General features: G+C 44.1%; 2 protein-coding genes and 1 long non-coding RNA gene across 3 annotated transcripts in view; all 3 read left to right on the top strand.

Moving 5' to 3' along the window:
• The window catches only part of LOC143807781 (cystatin-like), a 29,865-nt gene extending 24,293 nt beyond the window's left edge, over positions 1-5,572 (top strand). Inside the window, exon 3 of the mRNA XM_077289703.1 lies at positions 5,316-5,572. Within this exon, the coding sequence (XP_077145818.1) occupies positions 5,316-5,393 (78 nt within the window). The 3' untranslated portion in view covers positions 5,394-5,572. The remainder of the gene's footprint in view (positions 1-5,315) is intronic.
• Positions 1-24,041, top strand: part of LOC143809899 (uncharacterized) — an 848,616-nt gene that overhangs the window by 455,729 nt on the left and 368,846 nt on the right. The gene's annotated exons all lie outside the window — the stretch shown is intronic.
• The window catches only part of LOC143809898 (uncharacterized), a 143,394-nt gene continuing 136,154 nt past the window's right edge, over positions 16,802-24,041 (top strand). The window contains exon 1 of the long non-coding RNA XR_013222518.1: positions 16,802-17,259. This is a non-coding gene — a long non-coding RNA (uncharacterized LOC143809898). The remainder of the gene's footprint in view (positions 17,260-24,041) is intronic.

The following is a 24,041-nucleotide window of genomic DNA, read 5'->3' on the forward strand; positions in this document are numbered from 1 at the left end:
ATATGGGGCCATAACGTTCCTGCAGCATTATATGGGGCCATAACATTCCTGCGGCACTATATGGGGGCCATAACGTTTCTGCAGCACTATATGGGGCCATAACGTTTCTGCAGCACTATATGGGGCCATAACGTTTCTGCAGCACTATATGGGGCCATAACGTTTCTGCAGCACTATATGGGGCCATAACGTTTCTGCAGCACTATATAGGGGCATAATGTTTGTGCAGCACTATATGGGGCAAGTGTCTGTATGGGGCCATAATTAACGTTTGTAGGGCACTACGGCATATGGGGCAAGTGTCTGTATGGAGCATCTTATAGGGCCATAACGTTTGTGCAGCACTATAAGGGGCAAATATCTTTATAGAGCATCTTATGGGGCCATAATCAGCATTTGTGCAGCATTATATTGGGCAAATGTGTCTATGGAGCATCTTATGGGGCCTTTATTAACCTTTATGCAGGATTATATGGAGCATATTTTAATATGGAACATCTTATGGGGCCATAATGAACAGTATGGAGCATTATATGGGGCTCCTGATTCAATATGGATATTCAACGACACTTAACCTACTGATGTCTCAATTAATTTTACTTTTATTGGTATCTATTATTACTTTTGACATTTACCGGTAGCTGCTGCATTTTCCCCCCTAGACTTATACTCGAGTCAATAAGTTTTCCCAGTTTTTTGTGGCAAAATTAGGGGGGGTCGGCTTATACTCGGGTCGGCTTATACTCGAGTATATACGGTATATAATTCCACATGTGTTAATTCATAGTTTTGATGCCTTCAGTGTGAATGTACATATTCATGAAAACACAGAAAAATCTTTAAATGAGAAGGTGTGTCCAAACTTTTGGTCTGTACTGTATCTATATCTATCTATCTATCTATCTATACACACACTACCTTTCAAAAGTTTAGGGTCACTTAGAAATGTCTTTATTTTTTAAAGAAAAGCACAGTTTTTTCCAATGAAGGTAACATTAAATGATTCAGAAATACACTCTATACATTGTTAATGTGGTAAATGACTATTCTAGCTGCAAACGTCTGGCTTGTAATGCAATATCTTCATAGGTGTATAGAGGCCCATTTTCAACAACCATCACTCCAGTGTTCTTATGGTACTTTGTGTTTGCTAACTGTGTAAGAAGGCTAATGGATGGTTAGAAAACCCTTGTACAAGTATGTTTGCACAGCTGAAAACAGTTTGGCTGATTAGAGAACCTATAAACCTGACCTTCCTTTGAGCTAGTGGAGAATCTGGAGCATTACATTTGTTGGTTACATTAAACTTTCAAAATGGCCATAAAAAAAGAACTTTCATGTGAAACTCGACAGTCTATTCTTGTTCTTAGAAATGAAGGCTATTCCATGCAAGAAATTGCCAAGAAACTGAAGATTTCCTACAACGGTGTGTACTACTCCCTTCAGAGGAGAGCAGAAACAGGCTCTAACCAGAGTAGAAAGAGAAGTGGGAGGCCCCGCTGCACAACTGAGCAACAAGACAAGTACATTAGAGTCTGTAGTTTGAGAAATCAACACCTCACAGGTCCTCAACTGGCAGCTTCATTAAATAGTACACGCAAAACGCCAGTGTCAATGCCTACAGTGAAGAGGCGACTCCGGGATGCTGGCCTTTAGGGCAGAGTGGCAAAGAAGAAGCCATATCTGAGACTGGCTAATAAAAGGAAAAGATTAATATGGGCAAAAGAACACAGACATTGGACAGAGGAAGATTGGAAAAAAGTGTTATGGACAGATGAATCCAAGTTTGAGGTGTTTGGATCACATGGAAGAACATTTGTGAGACGCAGAACAACTGAAAAGATGCTGGAAGAGTGCCTGACGCCATCTGTCAAGCATGGTGGAGGTAATGTGATGGTCTGGAGTTGCTTTGGTGCTGGTAAAGTGGGAGATTTGTATAAGGTAAACGGGATATTGAATAAGGAAGGCTATCACTCCATTTTGCAACGCCATGCCATACCCTGTGGACAGTGCTTGATTGGAGCCAATTTCATCCTACAACAAGACAATGGCCCAAAGCACACCTCCAAATTATACAAGAACTATTTAGGGAAGAAGCAGGCAGCCAGTATTCTATCTGTAATGGAGTGGCCAGCACAGTCACCAGATCTCAACGCCATTGAGCTGTTGTGGCAGCAGCTTGACTGTATGGTACTGTCACAGGGAAGTAATGGGAAAACAGGAGATGAGGAATCTGGGCCGCCTGAACTGCCCCTGAGGCTAGGGGGAGCCCTGCCTTTCCTTATCTTGGGGGTACCCTTGACGGTAGGGAGGCCCAAGTCACCGACCTGTCCCTATCCCCTGTTAAACCCTGAGCTAAACCCCCAACGCCCACCCCAGGAGGTGAACAATGTAAACAGTACCAAAAAGCAAATAAACAGGACAACACTATATGACAGTGAGGGGAACACTATCAAAAGGGAATGCACAAACAACAAAGGAGCAAGGTAACAAACAATCAGCACTTAGCTTGTGCACACCGCTGCTTAACTCCACACCACAGATAGTACAGCAACAGAACTCAAAACACCAGACTTGGCTGACACCAGGGAGCTGCTCCTGCTAGGTTGGTCTCCAGAAATGACCTGTATCACCAGCAGTTAGCTGATGCATCAGGTGACCTTTTAAAGGATGTGGGAGTGGTCACCAGCAACATCAGCTGACCCAGCAACACTGCAGTAACACCAGGTTGCCAGCGGGGAAAAAACGCATTTAACTCCCAATGGTCTGCAAGGAAAAAAGTTTTAATGTGTGTGTGGAACCAGAGCTGTCACAAATCCAAAAATGGATCGTGACAGTTACGCAAAAAGTGCCCATCAAGCCAAACCAACTTGTGGGAGGGACTTCTGGAAGCATGGGGTGATATTTCTCCAGATTACCTCCGCAAATTAACTGCTAGAATGCTAAAGGTCTGCAATGTTGTAATTGCTGCAAAGGGAGCATTCTTCGACGAAAGCAAAGTTTGAAGGAGAAAATTATTATTTCAAATAAAAATCTTTTTTTTCGAACCTTGACGATGTCGGGACTAGATTTTCAATTCATTTGGCAACTCATTTGATTAATAAAAGCATGAGTTTTCATGGAAAACACTAAATTGTCTGGGTCACCCTAAACTTTGGAACTGTAGTGTGTGTGTATATACAGGTCCTTCTCAAAAAATTAGCATATAGTGTTAAATTTCATTATTTACCATAATGTAATGATTACAATTAAACTTTCATATATTATAGATTCATTATCCACCAACTGAAATTTGTCAGGTCTTTTATTGTTTTAATACTGATGATTTTGGCATACAATTCCTGATAACCCAAAAAACCTGTCTCAATAAATTAGCATATCAAGAAAAGGTTCTCTAAACGACCTATTACCCTAATCTTCTGAATCAACTAATTAACTCTAAACACATGCAAAAGATACCTGAGGCTTTTAAAAACTCCCTGCCTGGTTCATTACTCAAAACCCCCATCATGGGTAAGACTAGCGACCTGACAGATGTCAAGAAGGCCATCATTGACACCCTCAAGCAAGAGGGTAAGACCCAGAAAGAAATTTCTCAACAAATAGGCTGTTCCCAGAGTGCTGTATCAAGGCACCTCAATGGTAAGTCTGTTGGAAGGAAACAATGTGGCAGAAAACGCTGTACAACGAGAAGAGGTGACCGGACCCTGAGGAAGCAGTGGACTGAGTCTGGTGTGGAAACATCCAGAGCCACCGTGCACAGGCGTGTGCAGGAAATGGGCTACAGGTGCCGCATTCCCCAGGTAAAGCCACTTTTGAACCATAAACAGCGGCAGAAGCGCCTGACCTGGGCTACAGAGAAGCAGCACTGGACTGTTGCTAAGTGGTCCCAAGTACTTTTTTCTGATGAAAGCAAATTTTGCATGTCATTCGGAAATCAAGGTGCCAGAGTCTGGAGGAAGACTGGGGAGAAGGAAATGCCAAAATGCCTGAAGTCCAGTGTCAAGTACCCACAGTCAGTGATGGTGTGGGGTGCCATGTCAGCTGCTGGTGTTGGTCCACTGTGTTTCATCAAGGGCAGGGTCAATGCAGCTAGCTATCAGGAGATTTTGGAGCACTTCATGCTTCCATCGGCTGAAATGCTTTATGGAGATGAAGATTTCATTTTTCAGCACGACCTGGCACCTGCTCACAGTGCCAAAACCACTGGTAAATGGTTTACTGACCATGGTATTACTGTGCTCAATTGGCCTGCCAACTCTCCTGACCTGAACCCCATAGAGAATCTGTGGGATATTGTGAAGAGAAAGTTGAGAGACGCAAGACCCAACACTCTGGATGAGCTTAAGGCCGCTATTGAAGCATCCTGGGCCTCCATAACATCTCAGCAGTGTCACAGGCTGATTGCCTCCATGCCACGCCGCATTGAAGCAGTCATTTCTGCCAAAGGATTCCCGACCAAGTATTGAGTGCATAACTGAACATTATTATTTGATGGTTTTTTTGTTTGTTATTAAAAAACACTTTTATTTGATTGGACGGGTGAAATATGCTAATTTATTGAGACAGGTTTTTTGGGTTATCAGGAGTTGTATGCCAAAATCATCAGTATTAAAACAATAAAAGACCTGACAATTTTCAGTTGGTGGATAATGAATCTATAATATATGAAAGTTTAATTGTAATCATTACATTATGGTAAATAATGAAATTTAACACTATATGCTAATTTTTTGAGAAGGACCTGTATATATAATGTATACACGTATATTCCAGTGATTTGTCGCTTACTAACCTGCTTTCTGCAGTTTTGATGAAATCACTTTTTTTATCTGCTGTAGAGTTACGGCTTTTCTGAATGCTGGGATGTCTGTTTTTTGCCTGCACACAGTGTACACAGAAAGCTGCCAAACACTAGAGGTGGAAGAGTAATAGAGGGCTCCTGAATGTGAAGGACTACATAGTAGCAGGTTTACTAATCCTCCTGCAGATGAAACCGTAATTGTATCAAAGTTACAGCAAGCAGCCTAGCGAGTGACACCGCTGAAATCCAGGTCTCTGTCGCTGCTTTATGCTGCCCTTAGATTAGGTGGGAAAACCTGATGACAAATTCCCTTTAATAAGCACGTGAAATAGAAATCTATAAATCTCTTACTAATGATTATAAGTTTCATCATCTGTGTCTTCTGTGGTTGTGAAAATTTGCTTTTTTTTGTAGTAGAACTTTGCAAGATGCATGCACACACCCATGAGCTGTGATGAAATTGCGTTAATCTGCTAATTCTGACTTGTTCTGGTTTTTTTTTTCCTTGTAGACTACTACTTGCAGCTTTGAAGTATACACCGTTCCTTGGAGAGCTTCCACTAAGTTGACGGCATCTAAATGCGCCTAGTATACGCTAATCCAGCATATTGATGCTTTTACCATGGCTTTTTATTCATGTGTCACAGCACAGAGTGTGATAGAAGTTGGTAACCTGTAGTATTCGCTCCTGAGATATTCACAAAGAATAACAGCAATAAGTAAAATGTATTCTTTTTAAGCATAATAAACAAGTTTCATTTCAGAGAAGCGTGTTGTCTTCATTTTTTTTCTTTTCGTTGTAGTGTACATGGATTGTAGCCTGAGAAAACGGCAAGTAATTACACAGAGCAGGTTTTTTATATACTTTGGCGTCCTGTTTCATAACGTCTTTGGTGCAGCGTTGGATATCAGTGGAGTTCTGAAAACTTGGAGATAGTGAAATTAATCACGTGACAAATTTTTCCAATAGATTATAGTATTGTAATGATGAACCATATAGTGCACAGAATGTCTAAATGTAAAGATGGCAGAATAAACAATGGGTGACCGTAAAGAAAACCTTGATCCATGGTTGCTTAAAATAAACTCTGCACACAAATATTTTGTGTGGCCATTGCACCGTTTCAATCGTATACCTTTTGGCTTTAAAAAAAAAAAAACAAAACACATTAGTGCCACAAACAAACTCTTAATGTGTCTGTCTCATGGTCTTCAGTTAGCGTGATTAAGGGGGCCCGCAATTATCAATGTAGGTGAATAAATGGGTTATCTGCCGATTGCAACTTAGAGTAACTAAACCTTACCTTAATTTGCTTCCTTCCGTATTAAACTCCGTGCTGACGGTTCTTTTTTAACTGCCCAGTTCATGCTCTTTTGCTGCTGCTTTGAACTGCAGTTCTAGCAATAATCCATACCCAAACATTATTTACAAACTGTCCCTATGTGTACTTCACTGCTCCCCTCCTCAATGCTCAGGGAGTGCATGCAAATAGTATTTGAGTATGGTTTCTTTGTAACAAAAAAATATTTAGAATTGAGAGTCCTCAGTGGTTGATACCTTTTAATGGCTAACTGAAAAGATGGTAACAAATTGCAAGCTTTCGAGACTACATACGTCTCTTCATCAGGCAAAGACTAAAACAAATTCTGAAGAATCACATATTTATGCACAACATAGTATAGAAAAAAAAAAAAAAAAGAAGCAGAATTACCATGGGTGATAAACAGTTACGTCCATAAATATTGGGCCAATTCTTAGATAAGGATTGTTTTATTGTCCTGTGATTGTCCTTTGTAGAACAAAGCAGCTTGCAGAATAGCAAGAATTAGGCAGTTAAAAGGAGTCAGTTACCCCCAAAATACTACCGTATATACTCGAGTATAAGCTGACCCGAGTATAAGCCGACCCCCCCTAATTTTGCCACAAAAAACTGGGAAAACGTATTGACTCGAGTATAAGCCTAGGGTGGAAAATGCAGCAGGTACCGGTGAATTTCAAAATTAGAAATAGATACTCCATACCATTCATTATGGCCCCATAGATGCTCCACATAAAGCTGTGCCATATATAATGCTCTGCACCGTTGCCCCATAGCTGTGCCATATATATAATGCTCTGCACCGTTGCCCCATAGCTGTGCCATATATATAATGCTCTGCACCGTTGCCCCATAGCTGTGCCATATATATAATGCTCTGCACCGTTGCCCCATAGCTGTGCCATATAGTGCTCTGCACCGTTGCCCCATAGCTGTGCCATATAGTGCTCTGCACCGTTGCCCAATAGCTGTGCCATATAGTGCTCTGCACCGTTGCCCCATAGCTGTGCCATATAGTGCTCTGCACCGTTGCCTCATAGCTGTGCCATATAGTGCTCTGCACCGTTGCCCCATAGCTGTGCCATATAGTGCTCTGCACTGTTGCCCCATAGCTGTGCCATATAGTGCTCTGCACCGTTGCCCCATAGCTGTGCCATATAGTGCTCTGCACTGTTGCCCCATAGCTGTGCCATATAGTGCTCTGCACTGTTGCCCCATAGCTGTGCCATATAGTGCTCTGCACCGTTGCCCCATAGCTGTGCCATATAGTGCTCTGCACTGTTGCCCCATAGCTGTGCCATATAGTGCTCTGCACTGTTGCCCCATAGCTGTGCCATATAGTGCTCTGCACCGTTGCCCCATAGCTCTGCCATATAGTGCTCTGCACCGTTGCCCCATAGCTCTGCCATATAGTGCTCTGCACCATTGCCCCATAGATGCTCCACATAAATCTGTGCTGCTGCTGCTGCAATAAAAAAAAAACAACACATACTCACCTGTCTTGCTTGCAGCTCCTCGGCGCCATCTTCCCGGCGTCTCTCCGCACTGACTGATCAGGCAGAGGGCGGCGCGCACACTATATGCGTCATCGCGCCCTCTGCCTGAACAGTCAGAGCGGAGAGAGAGACGCCGGGAAGATGGCGCGACGCCCGGCGTGTGGAACGAGGACAGGTGAATATGTCATACTTACCTGCTCCCGGCGTCCTGCTCCTTCGCCCGGACAGCTGGTCTTCGGTGCCGCAGCCTCTTTCTCTGTCAGCGGTCACCGGCACCGCTTCATTAGAGAAATGAATAGGCGGCTCCGCCCCTATGGGAGGTGGAGCAGCCTATTCATTTCTCTAATGAGCGGTCCCACGTGACCGCTCAGGGGAAGAGGCTGCGGCACCGAAGACAGTGGGACGGGCAGGGGGAGCGACAGGATCGCCGGGACTAGGTAAGTATATGACAGTGCTCACCCGCCGACCCCACCACCGATCATGACTCGAGTATAAGCCGAGAGGGGCACTTTCAGCCCAAAAATTTGGGCTGAAAATCTCAGCTTATACTCGAGTATATACGGTAATTAAATCTCTAATGCAGGTATCTGGGAGACTTAGCCCTTACAAAAACCATGCTTGTAGTATGTAGTTTAGTGCTGTAATTGCCATATAAAAGGATGAGGGGGCATCGGTACATCCATCGTGTGGCCAAGGCCTCAGTCTAAAATTACGCCCACTCAGTTTGCATACTGCGCAATTAGAATCCTGCCTGAACTCCACGGCTTTGCACTGACAGTGTACGTGCGCTCACATAGTGTCATTGCGGGTTCTTATTGCAGGTCCAGTCTGCAGTACAGTTCCAAGCGGCAGCCACTTACAGGAGCCAGTGATGAGCACCCGCAATGACACTGAGCTTGGCAGCAATGTCCATACTTGGGTGCAGAGCCGCTGATTTGAGTTCTGCACTGTCAATCAAGTTATGACATTCAGCGGCTCTGCATGGACGCCACAGCTACTTTAACATTGTGTCATGGCGGACTTTCATCCCTGTCTATCACTACCACTCTGTACTATACTGAAAACTGGTTCGAACCACTAGAACCAGCAATGACACTATGAGCATGGCTGTAAAGTCCGTTTTTAGCTGCAGATTGAGCTCAGGCAAGCTGTCGATCATGATATGACTAACTCAGTATGCAATTTGAGGGCTAGTATCTGTGCACTCAGTGGCCCTCCTCAGTCATCACGTGGCCCTAACTCATAATTTTTAGAGTGTCATCGGGCGAGCGGCTCTTGCTTATAATTTTTAGATGGGTAAATGTTTTTCAGCCCTTGCACTTAGTGCATAGGATTTACCAGTCTAGGAGTCCCACTACCTAACAATTTTAACAAAATGTGTATGAAGCCCTCCTTTATGTCTAATACAGAGGGTATCGGAGTCGAGCTTCTTTCTAACTTTTGGCAGTTCTTGCATTGTCAGAATCTTTCCTTCATAAATTAAACAGGATATGTCTGACCTTGTCACACACACAACATGATCAGATAAGGTAGTAAAAGATTAAAATAACATTTACCGGTGAATATCGGTGGGTGTAGTTTTATTTCCCCCTCTACTATGTCATTTATTGTAGTCATAGGTGATTGGGAAATACGGTGAGCGCTATTAAGAGGAGGAGGAGACATTTATTTTTCTCTTTTTAATTTTACCTTATCTACAAGTCATTATACAGGAAACAATGTTTCTTAACATTTTTTCCTGTAAAATCCATTTCACCTTCGGTTTTGTATGTTTTATTGTCAATTCATAAAAGTGGAGTAATACTCTGACAACATTGTTCCCAGCAGTTACCTGGGATTCAGAGATACGACCAGGTCTTCCCCATGCTGTTCCCATTCTATTTGAGCTCTTTCAGCAATTTTCCTGCCCCCCCCCCCCCCCTCTGCCGCCCTCTTGGGCTCTTCTGGAAAAATTCTCCCCATAAACTTCCATTATACTTAATTAGTCTAGTTGTGCCTGTCCGAGTGTCCGACTTGCTTGATTCAAGTGCTGAGCGCTCCAGCATTTTAGTGCTCGCGCATCACTAATAACAATGAAACTTTTCATATGCGGCACGGTGGCGCAGTGGATAGCACAGCAGCCTTGCAGCGCTGGAGTCCTGGGTTCTAATCCCACCTTGGACAACATCTGCAAAGAGTTTGTATGTTCTCTCCGTGTTTGCGTGGGTTTCCTCCGGGTTCTCCGGTTTCCTCCCACATTCCAAAGACATACTGATAGGGAATTTAGATTGTGAGCCCCATCGGGGACAGTGATGATAATGTGTGCAAACTGTAAAGCGCTGCGTAATATGTTAGCGCTATATAAAAAAATAAAGATAATATGCAAAAAAACTGAAAGGAGTTCTCCCACGAACAAAGAACATTTCAATTAATAGATCTTAAGAGGCAGATCACATAAACATTGATTCTCGCAGGCAGGGGCGTATATACGAGAAATCATAGAATCGTAAAAATCATGTGGGCCCCATAGCAGAAGTTCTAATTGCCCCCCAAAAAAGCTTTAATATTTGATAGGGTCACAGAAGAGCATATCTCAAAACTTTGCAGCCCTTACAAAATTTTCCTCCTATTGAAGCCTTTAGATTGCCCTTTCATTGCCCCCATGAAGTATGATTCCAACAAAAGTGCCCCCAAACAGTATGATACCCCCACAGTGAATTCCCCCCCGTACCATCCACATGCATTGAATAATAATGCTACTGTACCCCCACCTCAAGTGACCATGCAAAATATGGTGATCTCCAACACAGTGTGATGCTCCAACTGTGATCACACGATATAATGAGCCTCACATAGTTCTCCATATAGTGTAATGGGCCCCACATAGTCCTCCATACAGAATAACGACCACACATAGTTCTCCATACAGTATCATTGCTTTTAATGAAAGTGCGATGCCGGGCAGGTGTGTTCGGGGCGGCGATGTTGGAGTCGTGGGCCAAATATAACCAGAGCTTAGCAACAGGGCAGTAGACAATTGCCGCTCATTCCCTGTTGCATCACTCACTACAGAGTTCTTGAAGTGACATTAGTACAAGAACTGTCAGGTGCTTCATGAAGTGGGAATTCACCTGGTTTCCAATATATCAAGTTGCAGTCCTAAAATACATTGCAGTAACACATTGCATACGTAGCATCACAGATGTATTGCAGTGCAAAGTACAGAAGTTTCTGTGAGTTAATATTTAATCATATTTTATGCATTTTCCTGCAGTGATTCTAACGCTGACGTTCAGAGTTTAGTCATCCATGTGGATCCAACGTGCGAATAAGCTTGTATTAGAGCTGTGAAAGATCTGAGATTTACTTTAGTATTAATACACAACAAATTATTTATTCATAGCTTCTTTAAATGGTATTGTAACTGCCAGAGGTTATTGTAAAAAATGGCAGAAGTTAATAGCCTGTGTGATTTGTGTGCTTATTACCGGCAGAGTATATATATGCAGATTGACATAATATGAAATACAGCCTTGTACTGCAGCTTGATTTTGTTGCTTCTCTTCAGTGATTATAAAACCAATTAAAATCAAGACGCTTCCACTAGTTATCATGCAGTATATTTTATCTATAGGGGAGTTTCAAGAAAATGGCGGTAACAATGCATCGACACAAATAGCATAATGCTTTGTGAACACTCATGTCAGACGTCAAGGGTATACTTTGTGGTTTACTACATATGGATACCATTAGGACCAGGAGAGAAGTGTGAAATGGCCCCATACATGTCTAACTGACAGGACTGGCTGATTAAATAATTTGTATGGTGGCCTTAAGACTCCCATGGTATAATCTGTTGCCAAAGATGTCGGTTAGTGGCTTGCTCCTCTCGTCCTACTAAGAATGCATGCTTGGCTATGCGGAATGTTGATGTGCATGGGGAACTCAACTGACTGTTAATGCAGTTTTTGGTTTGGCTTCTTATCCTATGTCGCGTGCAAGGTTCGTTAAAGGGTCAATATTGATTTTTAGGATTGCTAAATCCAATAGGGAGGACTCTAGTGTTCAAGTCCTATTCCTCTCTGAAGTCACTATTTGCATGTTATTTAAAGTATATGGGAATTTTTTGGTTGCTATATTCTTTCAATAGCAGCTCACAGCTATTCCTAACTCCCCCATACACACACACACACACACACACACACTCAGTATTACTAGGTATATGTTTTCAATGGCTGGAGACAGAGGAAAATTCTCAAAGAAGATTAGCTATGACTTGAGGAGTTTGGTAGCATCTTAACTACTTTGAGGACAAAGGATGAGGCATGTTGAAATCCAACATTTTTGAATATTGCGTTACCTTTAAAGAAATTGTCTGGTGTAAGCAAGTCATCCCCTATCCAAATGATGGTTTTTCATCAGTGGGGGTCAGACCACTGGGACCAACATGGATTAGCAGAATGGTTAAGCTTTATCTCCAGTAGAATGGATAGACAATGTGCGTGCCCACCTTGCACTATCATTTATTCTTCATTGGGCTGCCAAACTCTGAACTCATCTTGTTCTGGCATTTTCCTTATAGAATGATTGGTGCAGCAGCTGGGAGTCCGACCTCCTGTGCAATTTTGTAACAAGACTAAAAGTTTTCCAGTCGGAGATGAAAATTCATTGATCTACTGATCAGTGTGAGGAAAAAATGGCAAATTGGACATAATTTCACACAAAATCGCACAAATGGACTAGAGAAAATTGTAAGCACCCTCAACTTAATATTTGCTTGCAAACCCTTGGAAACAAATAGCTGTAGACCATTGCTTCCTATAACCATCAACAAGCTTCTTACACCTCTCAACGTGAATTTGGACCACTCTACTCTTTGCAAATTGCTCCAGGTCTCTCATATATGAAGGATGCCTTTTCCCAACAGGAATTTTAAGATCTCTCCACAGGTGTTCAATGGGATTTAGATCCGGACTCATTGCGGGCCACTTCAGAGCTCTCCAGCCATTTGTTTCCATCCATTTCTGAGTGCTTCTTGAAGTATGTTTGGGATCATTGTCCTGCTGGAACACCCATGACCTAGGACACAAACCCAGCTTTCTGACACTGGTCACTACATTGCCCCCCAAAAGCCTTTGATAATCTTCAGATTTCATGATGCCTTGCACACATTCAATGTGAAGAAAAGCACGGCACTTCAGGATGCAGAGGTGCACAAGTAGGATACAAATCTTTTAGTAAACTCGCAAAAGATTCTTGCCATTCATTTGATGCATGGAAACAGGAATATTTTATTGAATATAGAATATTCAGAAAAGATTAAAGATATTTCTGTCAACTCAAAGACCTTCATCAGTCATCTGGATGGTGGGAGACTGAGTGCTGCAGCGCTACGAATGTCTGTGGCATCCACCTCTTATAGTGGATGCCACAGACTTTCCTAGCGCTACAGCACTCAGTCTCCCATCATCCAGATGACTGATGAAGGTCTTGTGTTGACCAAATTGTCTTTATTCTTTTTTAGGTATTCCACATTCAATAAAATATTCCTATTTGAATGCATCAAATGAGTGCCAAGTATCTTTTGCGAGTTTGCACACATCCAAGGCACCCAGTGCCAGAGGCAGTAAAACAACCCCAAATCATCTTTGAACCTACACAATATTTGACAGTAGGTACTGTGTTCTTTTCTTTGTAGGCCTCATTCCGTTTTCAGTAAACAGTAGAATGATATGCTTTACGAAAAAGCTCTATCTTGGTCTCATCTGTCAACAAGATGCTTTCCCATGAGGATTTTGGCTTACTTATGTACATTTTGACAAACTGCAGTTTAGCTTTTTTATGTTTCTATGTCAGTAGTGGGGTCCTCCTGGGTCTCCTGCCATATCATTTCATTTAATTCAAATGTCGACGGTAGTTCGCGGTGATACTGATGCTCTCTGAGCCTGCAGAACAGCTTGAATTTCTTTGTAACTTGATTGGGGCTGCTTATCCGTTATATAGACAATTCTGTGTTGCAATCTTTCATCAATTTTTTTCTGCTGTCCACATCCAGTGAGTCTAGCTACAGTGCCATGGGTTGTAAACTTCTTGATTATGTTGCACATCATGGACCAAGGAACATCAACATCTCTGGAGATGTACAAGTAGCCTTGAGATTGTTGATATTTTTCAACAATTTGGGCTCTCAAGTCCTCAGACAGTTCCCTTGTACGCTTTCTGTTCTCCATGCTTAGTGTGGCACATACAGACATACAATGCAAAGATTGAGTCAACTTATCCCCTTTTCTCAGTTTCAGGTGTGATGTTCATATTGCCCGCAGTTGTTACTTGCCATTGGTGAGTTTGAACGAGCATCACATGCTTAAAACAAAAAAATTGTTTATCTACATTTTTGTAAAGGTGCCAACTATTTTTTTTCAGCCCATTTTGGGGGTTTATTGTGAAATTATGTCCAATTTGCCCTTTTTTTCTCTTTTTTTTCTGTTGTTGCAATACGCACAAAGGAAATAAGGCCGAGGCTTGAAAAAGGTTCTATGTGGAAGCGAAATTTTGCATTTTATGTGAGAATAAGCTATAAGTAAATTTATGGAACTGGTTCCTTGGAGTACTGCAGTTTTTTGCTGATTATGTATGAATAGATAATTAGTACGTAGAGGTGTATATAGAGCTGTCTCTCTACGTACCAGTATAATGTGTCTATGAAGAAAAATAATGGCATGTAGAGATGGAGCCAAAGAAAATTCACCTATCAATGGTAATACAGCCTTTGTTTCATACCTAAGAGCTAAGGCAGCTACCACTATGCTAGAGGGTGTGATTGCGAATTCTGGAGAAGACCAGATATCAGAAAGCAAAGAGTTAATAAATGAATGTACAGAACACACCAAGGGTCCTTCCCCAAGGATTGTAATTGAAAATACAAAAAGTAGTTTTATCCACAGCACCCCCAGAGCCCATAGAGCCACACAATCCAAATATGTCTGAAAAAAGACCTTTTGGGTCTGAAGCATTGCTGTATTTTATTACATTTATTGAGCAATAGACAATTTTTTCCACATTCTTCCTGGTGAGTGTTGTCATCAAAAATCGCATTCCCCTAGGTTTGTGTTAGAGGAGGAACTGAAAAATCACTGCGGCATCTGAGCCAACACGTTGGAGACATCACAGTGCTGAAGTCGGGACATAACCGTATACTTTCAAGAAAGCGGGACGTTTCTCCCAATTCAGTACAGTCCTGCTGGATCCGAGACAGATGGGATGTATGGAAACGTGTGAAACAAACCAGAATGTGTGTTAATTTTTTTACATACAAATATTTATTTATAGATACAATGGCTTTTGATTTTTTTTTTTTTATTTTGTAAGTATTTTTACAATTATTTAAAAAAAAAATTACCTTAACTTTTTTACTTTGTCCCACTATGGGATTATTTTTTTACAGGCTGATCGCTTGTACAGTATTGGATGCAGCAGCATCCTCATGCTATACAAACTGTCAGCTCTGCGCTGACAGAGAAAGTTGCTGTTCATGCACTGCACGTGATCAGCAACTTTACTAGCTCTGGTGACCCAGATGTCGTCATGCCGACAGGGTCACCATGGCAACGATCAAGACTCCGAGTCATGCCGCGGGTCTTAAATCCAAGGGCAGACGGACTGTCATCCCTCTGTCGGTTCCCAAATGCTGCATCCATGCTCGATCGCAGCATTTAGGGGGGTTAAAGTTGCGGTAGCGGTGCATGACCACTCCTGGCACTTAGGGCTGGGTGTCAGCTGTCATCAGCTTACACCTGGCAGCGATCGCCAGCGCACAGCCCGTGTGCATGGGCGATCATGATGACGTAATAATCCATCCCTTGTCAAATAGGCACAGGGACGGATAATTATGTGAGATGTCAGAAAGGGGTTAAGCAGCTTCAGGCGTTCACCTAGAATAGCTTCCAACAGCCTTGAAGGAGTTCTCCATTGTGCTGACCAGTTGATGGCTGCTTGGCATTCACACTGCAGTTTAGCTCATCTCAAACTATCTACAAACATGAGCTAAGAGGAAAAACAGACTAAAACATCAAGATTACGGAGACAACATATACTGGACTATTGATTTATGCACAGTTTATTGAAAGTTTAGCTATGCTTCAAGATGTACTTGCCTTAATCCTGCTTTCCTGTTCACTCCAGAAGTTCTGAGATAAATGCAGCCATTCCTTCCCTGTGTGTTTGTTATTTTTCCCCTTATCTGTAGAGGAGGAACTTCACTACCTATCATGAACATAAGCTGCAGCACAGATTCATCTCAGCTAAAAGTCTAGACCTTAGATCAGGAATAGGACAGACTTTTATAGGACATGTCACAACTTTCCCAAATTCTTATTATAAAAATATTCCCCACAAACTGCATTGAACTACTGTACTCAATTTATTATATATTTTAAGAGTCAGAGTCGGTCCATCTTATACCGACTCCACCAAAATGTGCTCCAACTCCATGACTCCGACTCCACAGCTCTGCCAATAATACCACTGTATAAGATTGAATAATTATAATATCAAAATAATAACGTTGCAATAATACAAATACAAACAAACCATAACAAAATACTACCAGCATATACAATATTGATAATACCACCATACTTATCGTTAAAGGGCTTAAGGTTAAAGTCGATGTAACTTCAGAGTTCTGAATCCTCATAGCGCACATTGTGGGGATTCACTGGTACCGGCATTGGGAGCAGCTGTTATGTGACCGCAAAAATGCGATTTTCACACCTCTGGCATATTCTGACTAGGTGTACTCCGTTTTGCTAATTTCACTTGTATTGCACATCTAGTCAGCAGGTGACTTGATGTATGCAAATCACATACTTGGGGTCACGTGATCAGGGGTGTAATTACAGTAGGTGCGAGGGTAGCAATCACACCTGGACCCTGGAGCCTAGGGGGCTCAAAAAGTGTCTTTGGCCTTTATAAAAAGACCAATGTTCTTATAGACTTAATAATTTGGGGCCCCATTAGAGATTTTGCATTGGGGCCCATTCTGTTCAGGTACCGTAGAATCCTTACAGCGCTCAAGCTCTGTGAGGATTCAGTAGTCCGCAGTCACATAGAGTCACATAATGTCACTGCAGACTTATACTTCAACGTTGGACAACTACTTTAACCAAAACCCCTGTATTAAGACTGATATTACCACCATACAGTGGCCATGTAAAGGTAATATCAGTTTTACACCAGTGCTCTGCATACCATATATGTGTATACTGTGCAGGTTCTCACCAGTGACATCACTGATTATTGCCATTAATTTTCAATTTTCCTTTGCATTCAGTCCAGACCGCTATAACCTCTTCTTCCATCCATAACTTGTCCCTACAAAAAAAAATGTAACACACAGACCTCTTCACTTTACTGATTTTTCAGGACCCTACTCACATTTTACCACCTGTATATAAACCACAACTTGTGGTGCCTTATAATAATTAACCTATGTCTCTTTTAATAACACAAGTCCGAGACAACAGAAGAAGATGATGATGAAATAAGGAACAGGGCATATGCCAGCCAGAGGGGAGCAAGCACATGGGGCTGCCCGGCAACTAGAAGTCTTGTACCTGTGGAATGCAGAGCTCCCCTGCCTCCACAAGTGACCTTCAATCTGGTAAATTGACCTCCAGCTTTATACCTCTAAGCCTTGTGCTATTATTGTTATATTTTACTCTGACTGTAACTCTTGGTATATTTTTACTGTATATTTCTTGTAATTATCTAGTGCGCCCTTAAGGCAATTAAGCCATAAATTAATTTTGGGCTGATCCTTTTAGTCTGATTGCGAATCTTAGAATACCCAGCGTGGATAACAGGGCAGTCTCCTCTCCCCGGCGGTCATTTGCTCTAAGTGCAGTTCCCTTATTGACCTGAGAGACAAAGGGGGCGCCAGAGAGCTGTGCCTGTTTAGTTACGTCACGGATTGATGACGTGGGAGGAACCAGTTTTCTTCACAGTAGTAATAATTATTAAGCTGTGTTATGTCCAGATCAACAGTTACTCTTTGAAATCATATTTTGTTCATAAGTGAAAACAGAAATCAAATATCAGAGATATTTAAAAAGTTTCAGATATTTTTGTATAGCAATAGAAAATAAAGGAATAAAATAGGTTATCTATAAAATTCCACCGTTTTTTGGGTAAACCATTTTCTGTTAATTTGTATCATAAACATCCCACCACTTGCCACCAATTTGTCGCGAATACCACACGCTCATGACACATGTACCTCGGTTACAACCATAAGGAGAGACTCCACTTTCTACTCACTCGTCAAGCACTTATTACAATTGGCCAACAATAATCTAAGCACAACCCATAGAACGTCCCAACATCCACGACACATTTTACTCTACCACCACTCGCCATTTTACCAGGCCAGCGACACACTGGTAAATGTATACACCCAGCTTTCCTAAGCTCCAGAAAGGTTCAGTACTTACACTCTGGCTGCAAGGTAACAGAATCAAGCTATTTTCTCTTCTTGAGGTCTTCGTTACATTAGAGCAAAGAGGGACACACTTATTAAATATTTAATTTACTGCACTGAAGTACAGTGCTTAAAAAGTTACAAAGGGTGAAATAATAAAAAACATACATAGATGAAAAAAAGTATAAAATTAAATTGGATAAAATACAGATGCGTATTACAAATTGGATTTGTGAGTGCTACTGGCTGAGAAAAACGCCACGAGAAATATGTGACAGATCTACAATTCATGTTGCTTCTTCTGGGGTCTGACATGGATATTTCTTAAATGACATGTCATAAAGGGTCTTACCAGACCCCTCACTTCTCACTGAGTTAAGAAACTTAAGAGAGGGAAGGCTGATTAGATTTGATTCTAATCCAGTTTTAATCATCATTTGTGCTTTGAGTCATATTTTCCTCCAAGAACCTGCTAGAGAAAAAATATGACCGTCATCTTAATGAACATCCTTCAAGCATACTATACATACATCACACAAATCTATAATATAACGCTGGGAGCATCACTCTGTCCGAAGCCTTTATAGACTGCGCAAGCGCCGGCGCAGTCTGGACGCCACAGAGCGACGCTCCCAGGAGATCGCGGTATGCGTAAGCACTGAACGCACACCGCGATCTCCAACGGAGAAGCAGGGACGAGCCAGGAGGGTGAGTATGCAATATTTACCTGTCCTCCGTTCCACCGATGCGTGCTACTCCGTCCTCCACCTCCTCCTCTGCCTGCGACGTTCAGAGGGCGCGATGACGCGCTTAATGCGCGCTGCCCTCTGACTGAACAGTCACAGGCAGAGGACCCCGGAAGACAGAGAGGCGCGCGAATGGAATGGGGGACAGGTAAATATAGCAAGTGCCGGGGGCCTGAGCTAGCGGCGACTCCGGCACCTGACCCCCACAGCGCGCCAGTGTCCCCACTTGCTCAGGCCCCCAGCACTCGGCGCCCAGCACAGCCACGCACAGCCGCCTGCAATCACTGCCGCCACGCACAGCCGCCCGCACTCAGCGCCGCCACGCACAGCCGCCCGCACTCAGCGCCGCCACCCACAGCCGCCCGCACTCACCGCCACCACGCACAGCCGCCCGCTCTCACTTCCGCCACGCACAGCCGCCCGCACTCACCGCCGCCACGCACAGCCGCCCGCACTCAACGCCACCACGCACAGCCGCACGCACAGCCGCACGCACAGCCGCCCGCACTCACCGCCGCCACGCACAGCCGCCCGCACTCACCGCCGCCACGCACAGCCGCCCGCATTCACCGCCGCCACGCACAGCCGCCCGCACTCAGCACCGCCACGCACAGCCGCCCGCACTCGGCACCGCCACGCACAGCCGCCCGCACTCGGCACCGCCACGCACAGCCGCCCGCACTCGGCACCGCCACGCACAGCCGCCCGCACTCGGCACCGCCACGCACAGCCGCCCGCACTCAGCAGCGCCACGCACAGCCGCCCGCACTCAGCAGCGCCACGCACAGCCGCCCGCACTCCGCAGCGCCACGCACAGCCGCCCGCACTCAGCAGCGCCACGCACAGCCGCCCGCACTCAGCAGCGCCACGCACAGCCGCCCGCACTCAGCACCGCCACGCACAGCCGCCTGCACTCAGCACAGCCGCCCGCACTCAGCACCGCCACGCACAGCCGCCCGCACTCAGCACCGCCACGCACAGCCGCCCGCACTCAGCACCGCCGCCCGCACTCAGCACCGCCACGCACAGCCGCCTGCACTCAGCACAGCCACGCACAGCCGCCCGCACTCAGCACAGCCACGCACAGCCGCCGGCACTCAGCACAGCCACGCACAGCCGCCGGCACTCAGCACAGCCACGCACAGCCGCCGGCACTCAGCACAGCCACGCACAGCCGCCGGCACTCAGCACAGCCACGCACAGCCACCCGCACTCAGCACAGCCACGCACAGCCGCCCGCACTCAGCACAGCCGCACTCGGGCAGTAGAGCCGGAAAGAGAAAGATGAGAGCAACATATGGCAGAATGGAAACAGGAACAGGCAGAATGGGTGCAGCACATTACAACAGAATGGGGGCACAGGATGGGAGCAGCACATGACAGAATGGGGGCGCAGGATGGGAGCACCACATGACAGAATGGGGGAGCAGGATGGGAGCAGCACTTGACAGAATGATTGCGCACGATGGCAGCAGCACATGACAGGATGGGGTGCAGGATGGGAGCACATGACAGAATGGGAGCGGCACAGGATGGGAGCAGCACATGACAGAATGGGGGCACAGGATGGGAGCAGCACATGACAGAATGGGGGCGCACACACATGACAGGATGGGGGTGTAGGATGGAGCAGCATATCACAGGATGGGGGCGCAGGATGGGAGCACATGACAGGATGGAGACGCAGGATGGAGCAGCACATGATAGGATGGGGACGCAGGATGGAACAGCACATGACAGGATGGGGGCGTAGGATGGAACAGCACATGACAGGATTGGGGCGCAGGATGGAACAGCACATGACAGGATGGGGGCGCAGGATGGGAGCACATGACAGGATGGGGATGCAGGATGGAGCAGCACACGACAGGATGGGGGCGCAGGATGGGAGCACCACATGACAGGATGGGGGCACAGGATGGAGCAGCACATGACAGGATGGGAGAGCAAGATGGGAGCAGCACATACCAGGATGGAGACCATATACCAATATAAATGCTCGCCACCCGGGCGTAGAATGGGTTCAATAGCTAATATGATATATTCATAATTCAGGGAGATATGTAATTCCTGTGGATTGGCAGCTAACACAACTTTTGCAGTTTTACCCATTGATGCGAATATGCTCCCCAAAAATGGATATATCCATGTATTCGGTAAAAATTGAATTATACTTTAAAAAACCTTAAAATATTCTTTTACATTGTCTTGTCTATGGAGCACAGATGGAATGACTAAACAAGGTGAAAACATTGACGCCCTGTTGTTTAGAGGCATACAAAGACACATCTGCTGGCTCAAATAGTTATCCAACATTGGCAGCTACCTGTTAATTCCTCTGTATACACACTCCATGTCTGCTCTTCATCAGATAACCTACTTCAATTACCTGTTCACAGTGAAGGTGTGAAGGGAGGTGCAGGCACTGATCCAATGCCTCCAGTCTTTGATCTGAAAAACTCATAACCCCATTTATGACAATTTGCTAAATAAATTAAAAAATAAGAAAATATTCCGTATAGTATAGGAGCACAGTTTTGAAAGCATAATAACAACCTTATTTTTAGATTGTTTGTCAACTGAAATACTAATGCAAAAATAGTGTGTTGCAGATAAAAATTATAGTGGTAGCGAGACTTTCATTCCCACAGTGGATGGCAATCAACAACATTAGATTCATGCTTGTAAGAGCTAGCAGACATGTCATCACTGTGACAAATAACCTCATCAAATTGCCAGATTGCTATTGTTCAGATAGCTTTTTTTTCCTGAATTCATCTACGGTATTTATCTCAACAATCCCAACAAAGATAAGTCTGTATTCTCACCAGAAAGGGATATAATAAAGGTCATATACTTTGTCTCTTCTGTAAATGAAAACGTGTGCTGAGTGATCATGAATAGGTTAGCAGAGCAGTTCACAAGATAGCTGTCAGGTTTTTTCCCTGCTAAAAGAAGATCACAGATTTCAGCTTTCCAGTTTTCTGAAAATTGACTTCCAAACTTAGAAATTGCATGCCTAGTTTATATAAGTAAAGACTGAAAGACTGAAAATATGCAGTGACAAATCGGAACAAACCCGTTTGATAGTGTTCTTTTATAGTTTTCACTAGATGGTGGCCCGATTCTAAAGCATCGGGTATTCTAGAATATGTATGTATGTATGTACGTCACGCTGTGAGTGGGGGTTAAATTCCGCGCCAATATCACTGATTGGTTGCACCCGGCTGGCCGATCAGTGAAGCGGGGTTCAAATCTGGCGCCAATTCGCGGCCAGACTGCGCCTGTCACTGATTGGTCGCGGCCGGCCAGGCACGACCAATGACCGAAGCGGTGTTTAAATACCGCGCCAATATCGCTGATTGGTCACTGCCGGCCGCAACCAAGCAGCGAAGCGTGGTTTAAATCCTGCATCAATTCGCGGCTGGACTGCGTCTGTCGCTGATTAGTCGCAGGATGTCGGGGGTTTGGGGCGCTGGATGTTGGGGGTTCGGGTGCAGGATATATAGCCATGTAGTATATAACAGAGCCTCGTAGATACTACGTGGCTGTGCTATATATTACGTGGCTGCTATATACTACGTGGCTGTGCTATATACTATGTGGCTGCTATATACTACGTGGCTGTGCTATATACTACGTGGCTGCTTTATACTACGTGGCTGTGCTATATACTACGTGGCTGCTATATACTACGTGGCTGTGCTATATACTGCGTGGCTGGGCTATATACTACGGACTGTGCTATATACTACATGGCTGCTATATACTACGTGGCTGTGCTATATACTATGTGGCTGTGCTATATACTGCGTGGTTGTGCTTTATACTACATACTACGTGGCTGTGCTATATACTACGAGTAGTAGTATATATATACTAGATGGTGGCCCGATTCTAACGCATCGGGTATTCTAGAATATGTATGTATGTATATAGCAGCCACATAGTATATAGCACAGGCCACATAGTATATAGGAGCCATGTAGTATACAGCAGACAAATACTACGTGGCCTGTGCTATATACTATGTGGCTGCTATAAACATACATACATATTGTAGAATACCCGATGCATTAATACAGCCCAAACAGTATATAACACAGCCCACGCAGTATATAGCAGCCACGCAGTATATAGCACAGGCGACGTAGTATATAACACAGGCCACACAGTATATAACACAGGGCACGTAGTATATAACACAGCCCACGCAGTATATAACACAGCCCAAACAGTAGATAACATTGCCCACATAGTATGTAACGCAGCCCACGCAGTATAACGCAGCCCACGCAGTATAACGCAGCCCACGCAGTATACAGCAGCCATGTAGTATCTAACATTGTCCACATAGTAAACAGCACAACCCACGCAGTATCTAGCAGCCATGTAGTATATAACACAGCCCTCATAGTATTTAGCAGTGTGGGCACCATATCCTTGTTAAAAAAAAATAATTAAAATACAAAATAGTTATATACTCACCCGCAGGGATCCAGCGAAGTCCTGGCAATGCGCGCAGCTGCCGCCATCTTCCGTTCCCAGGATGCATTGCAAAATTACCCAGAAGACTTAGCGGTCTCGCGAGACCGCTAAGTCTTCTGGGTAATTTCGCAATGCATCTCTGGGAACGGAAGATGGCGGCGGGCTCGAGCGCATTGTCCGACGACGGAGGGTGAGAATAGCCGTTTTTTAAAATTATTTTTAACATTTCATCTTTTTACTATTGATGCCGCATAGGGAGCATCAATAGTAAAAAGTTGGGGACACACATGGTTAATAGCAGCGGTAACAGAGTGCATTACCCGCGCCATAACGCGGTCCGTTACCGCTGGTATTAACCCCGTGTTTGCGGTGACTGGAGGGGAGTATGCGGGCGCCGGGCAGTGAGTGCAGGGGAGTAGGGAGGGACTAATCGGACTGTGCCCGTCGCTGATTGGTCGCGGCAGCCATGACAGGCAACTGGCGAGACCAATCAGCGACGCGAGATTTCCGTGACGGAAGTTGCAGACAGAAAGACTGAAGTACCCCTTAGACAATTATACTGTATATATAGATATATATTTATATTTTTATTATTATAAAAGGAAAATGTATAAAGTACTTGTTAAACCAATAATTCATAATGTGAAAAAAGTCACAAATCTAAGGCTTACAAGATGGAAGGATCAATACACAAAATCATCAAAACTTGCAGCATTATTCAAATCACATCAT

Source organism: Ranitomeya variabilis, chromosome 2 (assembly GCF_051348905.1).
Source record: "Ranitomeya variabilis isolate aRanVar5 chromosome 2, aRanVar5.hap1, whole genome shotgun sequence".
NCBI lineage: Eukaryota > Metazoa > Chordata > Amphibia > Anura > Dendrobatidae > Ranitomeya > Ranitomeya variabilis.